General features: G+C 47.8%; 5 protein-coding genes across 8 annotated transcripts; 4 read left to right on the forward strand and 1 right to left on the reverse strand.

Annotated features, from left to right (window-relative positions):
• The first annotated feature begins 3078 nt into the window (after positions 1 to 3078).
• On the forward strand, positions 3079 to 7083 carry LOC108160476. Of its 2 annotated transcripts, XM_033391663.1 has the most exons (4): positions 3079 to 3215; positions 3294 to 3499; positions 5608 to 5764; positions 5827 to 7083. In XM_033391663.1, exons 1-4 carry the CDS (start codon positions 3169 to 3171, stop codon positions 5855 to 5857), a joined length of 441 nt encoding a protein of 146 aa, XP_033247554.1. In that variant the 5' UTR covers positions 3079 to 3168; the 3' UTR covers positions 5858 to 7083. The 2 variants fall into 2 exon arrangements, with proteins under 2 accessions (XP_033247554.1, XP_033247555.1); XM_033391664.1 differs by lacking the exons at positions 5608 to 5764; positions 5827 to 7083 and adding an exon at positions 3578 to 3815 and having other exon boundaries at positions 3105 to 3215.
• Positions 3757 to 5296, reverse strand: LOC108160471 (serine protease grass-like). Of its 3 annotated transcripts, none has more exons than XM_017294488.2 (6): positions 5182 to 5296; positions 4954 to 5114; positions 4686 to 4905; positions 4576 to 4621; positions 4319 to 4512; positions 3757 to 4255 (listed from the first exon to the last, which is right to left on the reverse strand). In XM_017294488.2, exons 1-6 carry the CDS (start codon positions 5258 to 5260, stop codon positions 3822 to 3824), a joined length of 1134 nt encoding a protein of 377 aa, XP_017149977.1. In that variant the 5' UTR covers positions 5261 to 5296; the 3' UTR covers positions 3757 to 3821. The 3 variants fall into 3 exon arrangements, with proteins under 3 accessions (XP_017149977.1, XP_017149978.1, XP_017149979.1); XM_017294489.2 differs by having other exon boundaries at positions 4576 to 4618; positions 5182 to 5295; XM_017294490.2 differs by having other exon boundaries at positions 5171 to 5256.
• A 1789-nt stretch (positions 7084 to 8872) lies between the features above and the next one.
• LOC108160474 (serine protease grass-like) lies at positions 8873 to 10001 on the forward strand. Its single transcript, XM_017294494.2, has 4 exons — positions 8873 to 9175; positions 9232 to 9277; positions 9333 to 9511; positions 9569 to 10001. The coding sequence occupies exons 1-4, from the start codon at positions 8959 to 8961 to the stop codon at positions 9970 to 9972; spliced, it is 846 nt and encodes a 281-aa protein (XP_017149983.1). The 5' UTR covers positions 8873 to 8958; the 3' UTR covers positions 9973 to 10001.
• Positions 10002 to 10107: 106 nt separating this feature from the next.
• On the forward strand, positions 10108 to 12027 carry LOC108160473 (serine protease grass-like). Its single transcript, XM_017294493.2, has 4 exons — positions 10108 to 10809; positions 10869 to 10914; positions 10967 to 11151; positions 11210 to 12027. The coding sequence occupies exons 1-4, from the start codon at positions 10584 to 10586 to the stop codon at positions 11743 to 11745; spliced, it is 993 nt and encodes a 330-aa protein (XP_017149982.1). The 5' UTR covers positions 10108 to 10583; the 3' UTR covers positions 11746 to 12027.
• Positions 12028 to 12322: 295 nt separating this feature from the next.
• On the forward strand, positions 12323 to 14199 carry LOC108158939 (protein Cep89 homolog). Its single transcript, XM_017291758.2, has 3 exons — positions 12323 to 12768; positions 12835 to 13338; positions 13426 to 14199. The coding sequence occupies exons 1-3, from the start codon at positions 12550 to 12552 to the stop codon at positions 14134 to 14136; spliced, it is 1434 nt and encodes a 477-aa protein (XP_017147247.1). The 5' UTR covers positions 12323 to 12549; the 3' UTR covers positions 14137 to 14199.
• Positions 14200 to 14212: the final 13 nt, after the last annotated feature.

Raw genomic sequence — 14212 nt, forward strand, 5'->3', positions numbered from 1 at the left:
CAATATTTTTGATATTCCCTGCTAGTCATGTGACAGACACATACCGAAAAGCCACTTATATGTCAATTTTGCAGGCAGACTAAAGCGATGTGAGGCCAACACGGTGCTTTAACGTTGTTCAAACAACCGCCAGATTTTAATGAAAGTTTAAGCTTAGAGGATACAGTGCCTGATCCTTCAGATCAGTGAGAAGCCACTGACCATATGGCCACATCGATATAGGATAACGTGCACTTGATGCCACTCGACGTGGCTCGCATGTTTGCTCTGGCCTCACGCAACGATGACGGAGCCATCTCTTGGCAGCACTACTATTGGCACTGTCAGATGCGGATGTGGGTCGAGAGTGTGTGTGTGTGAGTATGGCAGAGAGAGAGAGAGAGAGAGAGAGAGAGAGTGAAAGTTGACGCTTGTGGGAATCGATTTGAAAAAGTCATCCAGCAGTCATCTGCTGCCATTCATTCCACTTACCACTGCATACGCATTTAAAAGCCAGAGATATATGTACATATGTATATGTATGTGCGGAATTTGCGCTAATCCGGATGTTTACTCGAGCATCGGATTCCAGATTGTGTTTATGGCACAGGCTCAAATTTAATTACCGTCGCCGAGGAGGTGCTTCTCTGGCGACTTTTAATGTTTTCCATGCAAATACGAATGGTGTTGGCCATAAGCACTCCGGTCTGCTCCATTCCATTCCTTATGCCAATTTCCGGGCACGGACAACAATTACGCGCATTATCCTTTAGACTGGATTTGAGCGCGGACTCGGACCAGGACACGGATCCGGACGATAACAAGCATTTGCTTAAACAAGCATAAATGCGAGATGCTAAGAGGACAGCAGGGATAAAAAACGGAAAACCCGAAGTAGCAATGCTCTACTGGAATCCTAAACTGATTGGCTGCCCATCCAGGAGCTGGATATCCCATATCAAACATCCAATCCTGCCTGTCCCGCCTTTAGACCAAGAATCTGGACTCCTAGAAAGGGTGCAGAAAGTGCTTTGCTCTGCAATTTTAATTTGGCTAAGTAGCAGCCAGTGACAGAAAGCGGGCCCAAGGAGGCGAATACCTTGTTACCCATTCTGGCCGTGGATCGACCCAAGGATATCCCAAAGGATGGGTTGCTACCTTGCAACCCTGCAAAGTCTGAAAAAACGCTAATTTAATTTTAACTTTCTGCAGCCTTTTGCCGGACTTCCTCCCCCCTATCCCGGCTCCGGGTGTGTCTCAGGCGCTGTTTTTGATTTCGTTGTCAGCGACTTTGGCACACTTTCGCATCGCATTAGAGAGCTCAGGCGGGAGAAGGAAATTTAGCGCTGAGACAGAGCCAGAAATGGAGCCAACGCATAAAAGAAGACCCGAAGCGGAGCGGACAGCGAAAGAGTAAAAGTAAAATATTTGTCATGCCAGGGCAGTTGCAAGTGAGCAGCGCTGATTGCGGCACTAAAATGAAACGAGTTCTTGTGCGGCGATAAGATTTCACCCTGCCTGCCCCAATGTAATCGGCCCTGAAGTTTACCATTGCTTTAGACCCAGGTCTAGATCCGCACCCCACTCCCCTCCACTCTCTGGCCTCTCTATCTAATGTTGTTGGCAAACTTTTGTGACTGGCTTTGAAGCAGTTGGCACCTTGGTTCTCTGTTATTTACGCTGCCACGCCTGGGCCCGACAATCAACGGCAATTTGCCTCAGCTCCCCAGGACACGGGACCCCAAAACCCAGCACCCAACGTTGACCGAATCCGCATCCGCATTCGAATTCTTATTCACAAAGCATCCGATAAGCATAACAGTTGTCGTCAGGAGTGGGTTTCGTCGTTTCGTGCCGCTGGCTCTCACCTCTAGTGAGGGTACGTGGCGAGGGGATGGAGGAGGAGGAGGGGGACGGGGATAGCGTCTGGGAACGGGGGTTGATGGAGGTACGTTACCAACAAATCGTCGCCAGATGCCGGCGACAATAAAACGTTTTACAATGTAACCAAGGCGAGAACAACACGCTGCTATCGCCCAAGAGCAAGGAGCAGGACCTGTCGCCAGGTCCTGCGGGTGACTCCTTTCTCTCTCTCTCTGCTTGTGCCACCACCCATGTGGCAGTAATGTGCAACAAAGTTGATAATTGTTTATGGCGACGCCTTCGATTGGACTTTTATGTCTGCCAATACTGAGTTAGGGTGATGACCTACAAGTCCATTCCAGCAATCATTCCCACAATGATTGAGTGCCCGTAGAATCCGTATAATCATAGCCCTGTTCATTTAAATTACCCCGGCGATAGCAGTCTCAGTCTCCCAGATAAGCCTCTCTCGAACAAAGACCGAGATCCATTGTAGCACACCCATCGATCAGGGCATTGGCTTGACGATGAAACTTGCCTCTATCTGCCGGGTGCCCATCCACGTCAGGGGTTTCCTATCCTACCATCCTGCCTGGCTTCATTATATTGAAACTTTGACATCGTTATTTTGCATAATTTGCGTTTCGCTTGAATGCAGCCACGCCACGCCACCTTGAAGTATTTATATAACTACCAAGAGGTTGAGGCTGATGTGAGACCAGAGTGGGATACGAGTGGAATAGGATACTGAGGGAGTTGTGCGTGGCGGTTGTCAACGCTACCTGGGCACATGCGAAACGTGAACTTTGTGGCATCAAGTTAATGATTTTCACTTGTTAGAGCCCCTGCTCTCATGTTCTTAGCAAGCAATGCAATGAAGTTGATTTATTGTATTACAATCCGACTCCGGCTTCTTTCTACCTTCATCCTTCGTTCCTACGTTCCTTGCCTTACCGTTTTCCATTGTTTGAGAGCATTGAACTCTTCCCAATTGAACGATATAAATAGATATAAATCCGTTGTGGTTTTCACGCCCGGAGATGATCTGAGAACTACGCATCTGTCTAGTTCCGTTAGAGCGCAGCACTTCCTTTGCGGCTATAAATAAAAAAAAAAAAACGAGTCGCATCCACAATGCAACCCCAACCCCAACACCGATTCCGTCTGCGACTGCGACTCCGATTCTAGAGCGGCAGACACGCGTCTGCGTTCGTCAGCTGATGGAGCTATATATAGAAAATAGTGCCAGGGCCAGGCAGCCACCCAAAAGAGGAAGAGCCCAATCGAACGGACAAAGGGCTTCCATTCAGTGTATCGACGTGCGCGATGGAGTGCAGAGCTATTCCCATTCTTCCGAACTACGCCCAAGCCTGGTTCGTATCGCAGTTTACCCAAGACCCTCTCTCCCTGTCTAGAACTAATTAAACCATCTTCCGCCTCTTCCGACTCAGTGGGGATGTGTATATGTCGCCACTTCCACGCAAGAGATCTTTGTGCCACACGCTGTTCGCCTACAGGACTCTGAACGATCCCGTCATCATTTTGATCACCTTGGCCGTAGTCGTCGGCTCTTTCTGCCTGCTGAGCGGCTTCATTCTGCTCTGCGTCGTCTCCAAAGCCTGGCAGGACGAGACCTCCGAGGCCATATTGCTAATGGGTAAGTGCTGCATCCCCTTGCATTCCATTCCATTCCATCCCACCCCATCCCGTCCTAATGTATCCATCGGTTGCTTAGGCATTGGTTTCTTCATCACATCCCTGTCCTGTGTATCGTGGAAGCTGACGAGAGCCCAGCGCCTCACCCAGATCGTGGAGGCCATCATTAATCGTGATACGACGGAGGCGGTTTAATTTTAAGCATTAGATGCCCAATTAGTCGGATCTAAATTATTTATATTCACTAAGCAAGATAACTCTGTGTACCCAATCTTATTTCATATATTTATGCAATTATATACTACATCTGGGCGCTACTCCTGCTACTGGGCCACAGTCCGGGTGATCCAGGGAATGAATCTGGTGACGTCCGTGTAGACTGATGTCTGACCCTCCCCCGTCTCTCCCAACTCCTTGTGGCCACAGTTTTCGGGGCCGTAGCTCACGATGCCGATCTGCACAAAGCGCTGTTTGCTCTTCTTGTACCAGAAGTTGAAGAGCAACGGGCCTCCAGAGTCGCCCTTGCAGCTGTCCTGGAGGGAGGCGCTGACGCAGATCTGGTTCTTGGCGATGGATCTGTTCTGCATAGTGGTGCAGCTGGCGAGGGGCAGGCGGGAGACCCCAGCCTCCATGGGAACATCGGAATCATTTCCATGGGCCGTCTGTCTGCCCCAGCCCGTCACTCGCATAACTTTCGTCTCCAGGATACTCTTTTGCAGCTCTACGTAGAGTGGCAGGCATATGGGATTGATGTGATCTGGCCATAGAAAATCCCACGTTACGACATGATATATGATTTCCACGTGGAGGAAGCGCTTACCCTTAAACACCACGTCCCTCACCAGCTTGACGAGGGCTATATCATTCTTTTGGGTGAATCTCGAGTATCCCTCGTGCGGGATGATCTTTTCGATGCCAATGTCCTCGTAGGGCAGCTGACAACTTGTCTTCGAGTCCACAATCCTGCAGTCCACCTCAGAGGTAATATTGTGCTCTCCAAGCCTCACTGCCACGCTGCTCAGAGATCAGACTTAAATGATTGGTTGAATGGTTGGACAGAGGCTGAAATTCACTTACGGGAATCCATTGATCATGCAGTGAGCGGCGGTTAGGACGAAGCCTGCTTGTGGGAGGAGAGTTAGGACCAGTGAAACGATTCTTTCAGCGATGCAGGAAATTCTACTTACGTTTCGTGATAAGCGTGGCACCACACTGAAATTGGCCCCTTCCCTGGGTGCCGGGTTCTGTAGCATCATACTTGAGCAGAGCCATCCAAGGTCTCGATCCCATCTTGATTTCGCTGCCGCCAAGCACCTTGAGTCTCAAGAACTTGCCGCATGCCTCCTCAGACTGCTGTAGCAGCTCCAGTCCCGTTCCGTTCACGTGCTCTTCGCAGCAGACGAATGTCTACGGATCGTTGAGTGCACATTCCAAAGAGATCATCATGTGACTTACCTTTTTGGTTGAGCAGCCAGCGTTTTCCTTGATCCTCGTTTCCTCCTCAGTTAGCGGTAATCCTTTCTTAATTTTCGTAACAAGATCCCTGAAGTAGGCACATTCTCCGAAGTGCTTACACCAGCCAGGCTTGTCCTCAAAGGTTGTGCAGAATGAGGGATCTGCAAGAACGGGGAGTCGGCATGAGTTCCTTTTCACCAGTAGCCCACTTCCAGACCATCGACAGACATTCTCCGCCTGCTCCAAAATGCACCAACGACACCGACACCAGACACAGACATATCCCCAACAGCTGTAGCCCCGTCATTCTCCTTTAGAAGCTACGTTCGGACTGAGCACCAATCAGTCCCGACTGTATGACATATGTACTATATAATGTTATATACTAGTATATGCACTCGTATCAGCGGATGATAGCGATTCTTAGAGAGAATCTCCGTCTCTATTCATCGCACGCTCTTCTGTAAAGAACATCTTTGTTCTACGAGTTCCCACCATATTATAGATCATTGTACAGCCCTTACCCAAGAGCATCCCTATGTGTATTGTATAGCAGCTATGCAGCTGTGGCGTGGCGGGACAGAGGGCAGCTGCAACTGCATAGGGCTGGGGCTGTCGCTAAATGAAAACCTACCTGAAGAAGGCCTGCGCTAGCCGTTCATTTTCAGTTCGAGTCGCTACCTTGCCGAAAGATGCCGCTCTTGCAGCGCCTTAACCCGACCTGGGCCAGGCATTCCATACACATCGCAAGAAGCCTCTGGCGCCGCTGCACCCAACTGTCGAGGAGTCCAAAGTTCCAGCGCTACGTGCGGTAAGCAGAAGTTCATACATTCTCCCCCCAAGAGCCATCGCCAACTGATTCGATTGCTTCAGATTTCTACAGTCAAACCTGTGCCCCGTCTAGTCCGTGCTGCAGTTGCATTGCTGGAGTGGAGTTTGGAAGAAGATCAGGGCTCTTTCAGCGGATGACAGCATCGGCAGCAAACTTTCTGCGATTCTTCCACAAAAAATGCGCAGCATTCGCAGTAATTGTGGCTGCTTTGAGAGTCGACGCACGTAGGAGGGGTTGATGGATGCCAAAATTTAGCACACACTGCGCATTATTTATACACCATTATACCCCAAAGAAATGGCCAACGACCTTCACCCACTCCACAGAAGTAGATCCACGGGAGCAATGGGATCAGCTGAAAGATTATAAAGACTCCTCGTACTCCCAATTCGTGAAGCATTTTTAAAAACTGCAATGAGATGGCGAGATGAAGAGGTCTACCTCTTATCGATGCCATGTCAATCACTTGATGACGACAGCGGGATCGAACGGGGCAATACCATAGCCCCGACTGGGAATCTACACATTCTCGAACAGTATTCCCTCGGGGAAAACACATCGAGACGAGAACGCTAACAGTGCAATAAATAGTAGGCGCGAGTGTTCATCGGCGTTCAGTCTCATTCTAAGCCTCAGCCCGATCGTGCCGGTACAGCTTAAAACCCGTAGCCCCAGCAAAATACTCTGAAAATGTTCACATCGATCAGATCTCACCAGCATCGCGCCGTCGGCCTGATTTTGCGGGCCCTCGCTGCTGGCAGTCTGCTGATCCTGATGAGTGTCATCCACCAGGACAACGACGACTCCGGCTCCCACTACATCCACCCGCGGCACGCCATGCAATAGCCCCGACTAGGCCCGTCGCCGTATGGCCCAGATTACTTAATTTTACTTGTAATAAGCTTAGGTTAAGTGCAATTAAAGCGTAATCTACAGTTCACAGTCCGTTTCCGGATAGCCGCGCTGATCGTGATTGCGCTCACCTACTGCTTCGGATAGTAAAAGCTGTAGAGATTAACCGGTTGCGGCCAGTGCGACATTACTAATGGCTCACACAGTGAATTTCCCTGATTCACACACCACCTATTTATAGACACAAATGTCGTTCAATTAATGTACATAATTTATGGAGGATGCCGCACTTTTCCGTGTACCACCTAAGTCTCTCCAGTCTGAATGTGTTTATTTATTTAGTTTGTGTCTAAGTAGACACACTTGAAATTCTGACCTCATATTATCGTATATTGAATTAACTTAATCTGTACAGCACTTAATAAAGTTAAACAGTTGAACATAATTGTTGATTTTTGAAAAATAAATCAAAAACATTTAGTATGCAAAGTATTATTTTATTTAAAATTCGATAGGTTTGACGCCACCTATCGCTGCCTGACAAGCGACTAATAGAAAGCTACCCTGTCTACGTCACACACACCTTTAGACTTCCTGCAGCTGCGCGTTCTGTAGCAGTGAGCCTTTCGACAGGCAGTGATTTGGCGGTTTCCAGTACTAGCCAGTTACGGCCAAATTTGAATTTAAAAATATTATATAAATAACAATTTGTGTACCCTCGCTTTTATGTACACTTGGAAGATTTATTCCTTTTTCTTTACCATTACCATCCCATAAGAAAGCCAATTAAAACGTGATCCTTGGCTTAGCGTCAGGGATGCATCGCCACCAGCTTCATGTTCGGACAATTGGCGAATGAACAAATTCTTTGGGCTTTGGGACAAATACACATATGTACATATGTATGTACACTTGCAGATGCTATAATCCGATTAAGCACTGCACAGATCATTAAACTGAAATGTTTAAAATGGTTTCTGGAAAAAGAAAAACAATCCTGATCGTTCTGATTTCATGCAGATAAGGAATTGGTATTTGATATGTGGTCTGTTTTTCCCTTTTACATGGTTCAAAAAGTAAAGGGTATGTAAGCCCAGAAGCCGAAAATGAAATAGTCCACAAATGCCAGCAGTTCTATAACCTAATATTCAAAATGCAAATCCAAAAGAGAAAACAGAACCAATCGAAAAAATCATATAATCATACTAACTAGCCGAACTCCAGAGCCGAAGACCCTGGGGATCAAATCCAGAAAGTTCGTTTGTATGAACTGCCACATCTATATAATGCATTGTTAGTGATGCGACTGAAAATATTTCACTATCCCTAACTGACAGTGCTACCCATTGTAAAAATTTACTGCCTCGAATGCAAACAAACAAAACAAAAAAAATAAGGAATTATTTGATTGAATTTTACAAAGAAAACGAAGAAGGTGGCTTTCGTAGACTGGGGCTCATTCGCCGATAATGTCTCCTAACAGGAATTGGTCGAGTCAATCACCACGAACCAGAACCTCAGGCAGAGCGTGGAGCAGAGTGGATGCATCTCGACGGGACGGAGACTCACTCAGGTGAGACTGACGTGTTATCCTTCACATGGGCCACAAGCCCTACGGCTGCTACATCTGCGGAAAATATTTCAACCGTGTCGGCAATCGGAGCAACCACTTGTACGTGCACGGCATCAATTGGCCCTACCAGTGCACTGGTAAAGCATATATTTTAAAAAGCACTCTTTTAAAGAATATTGAGTTCAGCAATCACCCCAACAAGGTGATCAAACGCCAGATCCGCCATTTGTTGGACACTGGGCGACCGAACAAAATTAATAGAACGGCATAAGGTTAAGAACCCTGAAGACTAACCTGTCAAAAGTAGTGATATTCAAACTGTGGGATGACCTAACAATGACATATCAAGTAAAGAAACCATTCATTTACTTTACTTCCTTTTTTTTATTTTGTTTTTATTTTGAGAAAAATATGATATAACGTAACTAAGCAAAATGTGAAAATTATTAACAGAAGAACTAGAATTGCAGAATAAATTATCGAATTTATATAGAACTCACAATCATTGACCTGTATCTAATTCCCGGATCCGCTTCTATACCTTCAGATAGGGTATACCAATTATTCGTATATGTACAAGTGACAACACATACACAATCCGTGGTATCAGTTCTAAGGAACTAAAAATTCAAAATAAATAATAATAAATAAATAAAATGCTGATTAGCGGCATAGGCATCCCCTTGGTGTATATAAGTGCCCAACACGACTTAGTAGACATCAGTGTGTCCCAGTTCATTGCCTTGAAATGAAGATCACATTAGCTGCTGTTGCTGTGCTCGCTTGCCTGATCCTTTGTCATTCGGGATCTGGACAATTTCTACAGCCAGACTGCGGTGTCGTTCCTCATCATTTTACATTTAGAATAAAGGGGGGCACAGATGCAGCAATAGCCGCCAATCCGTGGATGGCATATTTGTATACGTCCTCAGCTTTCGTATGTGGCGGAACGCTTATCCACAAACGTAAGTCGTTAAACAGTAATAATCCATTTTGGAAGATACATTTTGTTTTTTTACAGGGTTCGTTCTGACAGCAGCGCATTGTATCTCTCGCAAAATGCCACTGTAAGTACTTTCCTTGAAATTATAGTTGAAACATTGAAATGTTTTTGTTGTACAGAAAGGTTCGCCTAGGAGAGTTCGATGTCTCTAGTACTTCTGACTGCAGCGATTCGCAATGTCTTCCGCCCCATGAAGAATATTCTGTGGAAACGGCCTTTAGGAATCGTCTCTTCTCTATGCGACTGGGAAGGCATGACATAGGTCTGCTCCGATTGACCACGGATGTGGAATATAAAGGTGGGCTATGCTATACAATATAAATGCTTTCAATAATCAAAAACTCCTCTCCCGCAGTCCACATTAGACCGATCTGTGTGTTCGTTGACCCAGAATTGCGGTCGTCGGTAGAGGCAATTGAGTCATTTACTGCCACTGGATGGGGTGTGACCGACAGCGGTAAGACAAGCCGAATACTTCAGAGAATAACCATCAACCGGCTCGACCGGAGCAAATGCAATCGCAAATTTCGGCAGACACTGCTACAGAGCCAGATCTGTGCAGGACACCGGCAAGGCGACACATGCAACGGGGACTCTGGCGGCCCATTGATAACATTTTTGAATGGAACCCAGAACCGCTACGTTCAGGTCGGAATTGTCAGTTATGGCAGCGCGAATTGCGATGGTCCGGGTATCTACACAGATGTTTTATACCATGCAGATTGGATCCAGCGCGTCGTGCGAGAAGACGAGATCTAGATCTTATTCAAAGTTAAATAAAACAAAAAAAAAACTATATATGTTACATATGTACTAGACTTTTCAGTTTTAAAAACCTAATCACAGCAATAGGCATCGATTTTTTTTAAACTGAGATGCCAATGGTTTTTGTGGCATAAATTTTAACAATGGCGTGGGGCAGTAGGGATCAAAGGAAAGGGATTTCGTGGAACTGTTTAAGGCCTTGATCCGTATCGTAATAGGAGCTTTATGAGAACCATAATCATTAAAATTGCACTTGGCTGAAATTTCTCTTTTTTTGGGGAAAGAACACAATCTGCCCCTGCTTGATCTTTTTGGTTACCGAATTCTGGTTAATTGGACACTAAAATTTGAATTATTGGATTTATTTAATTGGAATCAAATAGCAACTTTTCTATTATTATCTTTAGCTTTTATTGTCGAGAGAATTTGGTGCTCATTTTGTAAGATCAAAATCTGACCTAATGCTCAAGAAAAGCCATAACATTTTTCGTAGGAAACCAGAGTTTTCTGGGAATTCAGTGATAGCTAGGTGTCTGTTCTGATTAGTATTAATATGAGCGCCCCTCCTGGCTAGACATCAGTGTTCCCCGATTCGCTCAATCGCAATGAAGAACCTAGTAGCGAGTATATCAATATTCGCTTGCTTGATCGTTTGCCAGTCGGGATCTGCACAATTTCTGGAGCAGAACTGCGGTGTTCGCGCAGGATCGGAAAATTTGCTGAAGCCGAAAATAATTGACGGCTCTAATGCGGAAATAACTTCGAGTCCCTGGATGGCATATTTGCATACGTCTCCGGACTTTGTGTGTTCCGGGACGCTCATTCATAATCGTTCGTATTTGGAAGCTTGGCACTTTTTGCGCTAGAATAACACTTGGGTTCCTTTACAGAGTTCGTGCTGACTGCTGCGCATTGCATTCGTGATAGAGAAGCGCTGTAAGTAGCCATAGCTAGATATAGGAGTACATATAGGATTTCGTTTAAACAGAAAGGTTCGCCTGGGAGACTACAACAGAAGGACAAGTACTGACTGCTCGGAAGCAGAAGCGGGTTGCCTTCCTCCAGCTGAAGAGTATGACGTTGATATGGCCATCAAAAATCGTTTTTACAACAAAAATGTGCATCCGAACGATATAGGACTGCTGCGACTGGCGCGAAAGGTCCAGTTCAAAAGTAAACAAGCACCTCCACAAGCAAAGATCCAGAATTGACGCTGCGATCTTTTTTGCAGTGCACATTCGACCAATCTGTCTGATCATGGATCCGAGGGTGACCCCTGCGGTGGAGACACTCTCCTGGTTCACTGCCACTGGCTGGGGCAAAACCAGAAGTGGTAGCACCAGCGCCGTTCTTCAGACAATCACCTTGGACCGGTACCGTCGGAACGTGTGCAATGACCAATTCAGAGTATCGCTGGCAACGAATCAGTTCTGTGCCGGACACCGCACTGGCAACCTCTGCAACGGTGACTCCGGCGGGCCCTTGGGTAGAGTGGTAAAGTATCAGGGCCTGGAGCGCTACGTCCAGTTCGGGATTGCCAGCTACACCACCCGGAACTGTGTCGGCCCTTCTGTCTACACAGGTGTGGTCAGTCATGCAGAGTGGATCGCGCGCGTCATAAAGCTGTTCAACAATCCTGCTCCCACCAATAATCTACTATCTAGCCAGAAATTGGAAGAAAGTCAAAAAACTAATCCACTATCCAGAAAGAATTTAGAAGGAGAATGTCCAACCAGTGAGGATCTAGATGCCCAGAAATCGGAATGAGAAGCTCGCAATAGTACCGATATAGTGGCCCAGAATTCACTTTATTAATTTTTCTGAAAAAAGTCCATTTGTACTGCGTTTTAAAACGAGATATAATATAATAAATGTGTCCAGCGAAAAATCTAGCTTTTTATGCCCGCTACTCAAAATGAATATAGGGTATATTACATTTGTGGTGAAAGTGGATGTGTGTAACTTCCAGAATAAAGCGTTTTCGACCCATATATTCTTGATTAGCATCAATAGCTGAGTCGAGAGAGCCATGTCTGTCTGTCCGTCTTTTCGTCCGTCCCTCTGTCCGTCTGTCCGTCCCTATGAGAGCCTAGTGCTCAGAGACTTACAAGTGTATTTCAAAACTTCCCTCTCGCACTGTCTCTCTCTAACACACACCATGCCCTTCCGCCCAACAAAGGACAAAAATCTGTGGCATCCACAATTTTGAAGATACGAGAAAATTAAGAACGCACAATCATAGAGAATGACCATATCTGCCAGATTGCCGAATCTGGATCAGATCGAATCATTTTTATAACCAAAAGGAACAAATCAATGTGCACTTTTCAACGTTCCCCCTCGTTCTCACCCTCTCTTGCTCAGTACGCTCTCGCCGCAGCAGAGGGGTAACTATACTCGCGAAACAGGGTCAAACACAGGGTGGAACGTCATGGCAACGAGCGCCAGGACACACGACAGGTGTGTCGGCGGAGGTTGGTTGGCTGGGTTTGGGATTTGTTTACTTCGTCTCCACAGCAGGCTAGAAGCCCGAGCAGGAAATGTCAGAATTTGAATAAGAAAATTACTGAAATGAGTTCGCGGAGTGTAATGATCACGGATCTGGACCAGACCGACCAGGAGGAGGGGGTGCCGGAACGCCCGCCCACGCAGCCAAAGAGGAATCGGAAACCGCTGCAGACGCTGTCCGGAAACTTCAGTCGCCGCTCGAGGAGCGTGGAGGTGGAGCAACGCCAGCAGACGACACCCGCCGGGAGAAAGGATCGGAGGGATCGCACGCTCAACGGACTGGTAAGCAGCACCCCAAACCAAACCAAACCCAACCCAGCCACGCGCTCATCCCCATATCCCACACAGTTGCAGGCCAAGGACCAGCAGCTGGAGCAGCTGGTGCAGCGCCTTTCCACCCTGCATAAGTACAACGAACAGTTCGCCAAGGAGAACGAGCGGCTGCGCACCGACAGCTCCCAGCTGGAGAGCCGTCTGGCAGTGGCGGAGCAGCAGGTGACCAATTGCGACCGCTGCCAGCAGCTCAACCAGAAGCTGGGCGTCGTTCTTGGGCAGAACAGAACGCTGGCGAACGACGTGGACATGTTAAAGATTCTCGTCTTCCGTTTAAATGTGCAGATCGAGAACTACCAGGATCAGCGGAGGAACGGGGAGAAAGAATCGACGAGCTCGGCAGCCTGCTCCTCAGGCTCCACCGGCTGTCAGCCCCTGCCCACGCACACATTGGGCCCGCTACTGCAGGCCTACGACGAATCCATCCGCGACAAGGACGCTCTCCTGTTGCAGTACAACACAGAGTTCGAGCACTTCACGTGCGAGCTGAAGCGCGCCCTGGAGGATAACACAAAGCTGGTAAGTGATAGCCGTATCTATACATCCCATATCCATAGGACACTCACCTGATCACTGACCACTGCTCTCTGCTGATGTCCCCTACAGTTGCAGTCCCAGGAGCAACTGCGCCGCGACCTGGGGGGATGGCGGGAAGAGCGTGTCTGCCTCCAGGCGCAGCTGGGCGTTTGCCGCTCAAAGGCCGAGGCGCAAACACGCAAGACCGACCTGGCCAAGGAGAAGCTGGTGGAGGTGATGCACTGCTACGAGCAGCGGATGCAGACGCTCCTTCTGGACATGGACCATCTGCAGGCGGCCTACGCCCGCACCAAATCGGAGCTTGCAGCCCTTAGGAGCACCGCTGTCCCCAATGCCACAAGCGCACCCAATGCAGCAGCAGGTCCAGTCGAGGTGGAGGCAATGCATCAGTGTAAGGCTCTGCTGGAGGAACTGAAGCAGGAGCACGTCAGAGAGCGTTCCTCTCTGCAGGATCAGCTGAAGGCGAGCTCCATGCGGGCCGCCGCCCTCGCCCGCAGCACGGAGAAGGCCAAACACTCTCGGGACCGACTGAAAGCCCGTCTTCGCATGGCCCTGCAGTGGGCCCAGAAGCTGGAGGCGGGCCAGACGGAGATGAGGGAAACCTACGACGCAGTGCGACGCCTTGAGGTGCTCGTCAAGCACAAGGAGTCACAAATGCGCGGCCTGCACGCCCGCAACGTAGAGGAGCTGGACAAGCTGCGTCACAGGCTCGAGCAGAAGGACGAGACTATCCGCACCCTCCTGCGTGGCAAGCTGGAGCGACGCCCTGCCGTAGACTAGACCTGGACTAGACGCATTGACATGGCTAACAATTAAAAATATATAATTTCAATACAAAATACATTAATAACTTAGC

This window comes from Drosophila miranda, chromosome 3, assembly GCF_003369915.1.
Source record: "Drosophila miranda strain MSH22 chromosome 3, D.miranda_PacBio2.1, whole genome shotgun sequence".
Classification (NCBI taxonomy): Eukaryota; Metazoa; Arthropoda; class Insecta; order Diptera; family Drosophilidae; genus Drosophila; species Drosophila miranda.

What these genes read in the sequence shown, in the direction of transcription:
- LOC108158939 (XM_017291758.2), top strand. Translation starts at nt 12,550, where the DNA reads ATGAGTTCGCGGAGTGTAATGATCACGGATCTGGACCAGACCGACCAG. An exon ending in ATCGCACGCTCAACGGACTG is followed by an intron (nt 12,769 to 12,834) that starts GTAAGCAGCACC and finishes TATCCCACACAG; the next exon opens with TTGCAGGCCAAGGACCAGCA. An exon ending in TGGAGGATAACACAAAGCTG is followed by an intron (nt 13,339 to 13,425) that starts GTAAGTGATAGC and finishes TGTCCCCTACAG; the next exon opens with TTGCAGTCCCAGGAGCAACT.
- LOC108160471 (XM_017294488.2), bottom strand. Translation starts at nt 5,260, where the DNA reads ATGACGGGGCTACAGCTGTTGGGGATATGTCTGTGTCTGGTGTCGGTG. An exon ending in TTTTGGAGCAGGCGGAGAAT is followed by an intron (nt 5,115 to 5,181) that starts GTCTGTCGATGG and finishes CCGTTCTTGCAG; the next exon opens with ATCCCTCATTCTGCACAACC. An exon ending in TGCCACGCTTATCACGAAAC is followed by an intron (nt 4,622 to 4,685) that starts GTAAGTAGAATT and finishes TCCTCCCACAAG; the next exon opens with CAGGCTTCGTCCTAACCGCC.
- LOC108160474 (XM_017294494.2), top strand. Translation starts at nt 8,959, where the DNA reads ATGAAGATCACATTAGCTGCTGTTGCTGTGCTCGCTTGCCTGATCCTT. An exon ending in ATCTCTCGCAAAATGCCACT is followed by an intron (nt 9,278 to 9,332) that starts GTAAGTACTTTC and finishes TTTGTTGTACAG; the next exon opens with AAAGGTTCGCCTAGGAGAGT. An exon ending in CACGGATGTGGAATATAAAG is followed by an intron (nt 9,512 to 9,568) that starts GTGGGCTATGCT and finishes CCTCTCCCGCAG; the next exon opens with TCCACATTAGACCGATCTGT.
- LOC108160476 (XM_033391663.1), top strand. Translation starts at nt 3,169, where the DNA reads ATGGAGTGCAGAGCTATTCCCATTCTTCCGAACTACGCCCAAGCCTG. An exon ending in CCGAACTACGCCCAAGCCTG is followed by an intron (nt 3,216 to 3,293) that starts GTTCGTATCGCA and finishes CTTCCGACTCAG; the next exon opens with TGGGGATGTGTATATGTCGC. An exon ending in CGAGGCCATATTGCTAATGG is followed by an intron (nt 3,500 to 5,607) that starts GTAAGTGCTGCA and finishes GGCCTGCGCTAG; the next exon opens with CCGTTCATTTTCAGTTCGAG.
- LOC108160473 (XM_017294493.2), top strand. Translation starts at nt 10,584, where the DNA reads ATGAAGAACCTAGTAGCGAGTATATCAATATTCGCTTGCTTGATCGTT. An exon ending in CGGGACGCTCATTCATAATC is followed by an intron (nt 10,810 to 10,868) that starts GTTCGTATTTGG and finishes GTTCCTTTACAG; the next exon opens with AGTTCGTGCTGACTGCTGCG. An exon ending in ATTCGTGATAGAGAAGCGCT is followed by an intron (nt 10,915 to 10,966) that starts GTAAGTAGCCAT and finishes TCGTTTAAACAG; the next exon opens with AAAGGTTCGCCTGGGAGACT.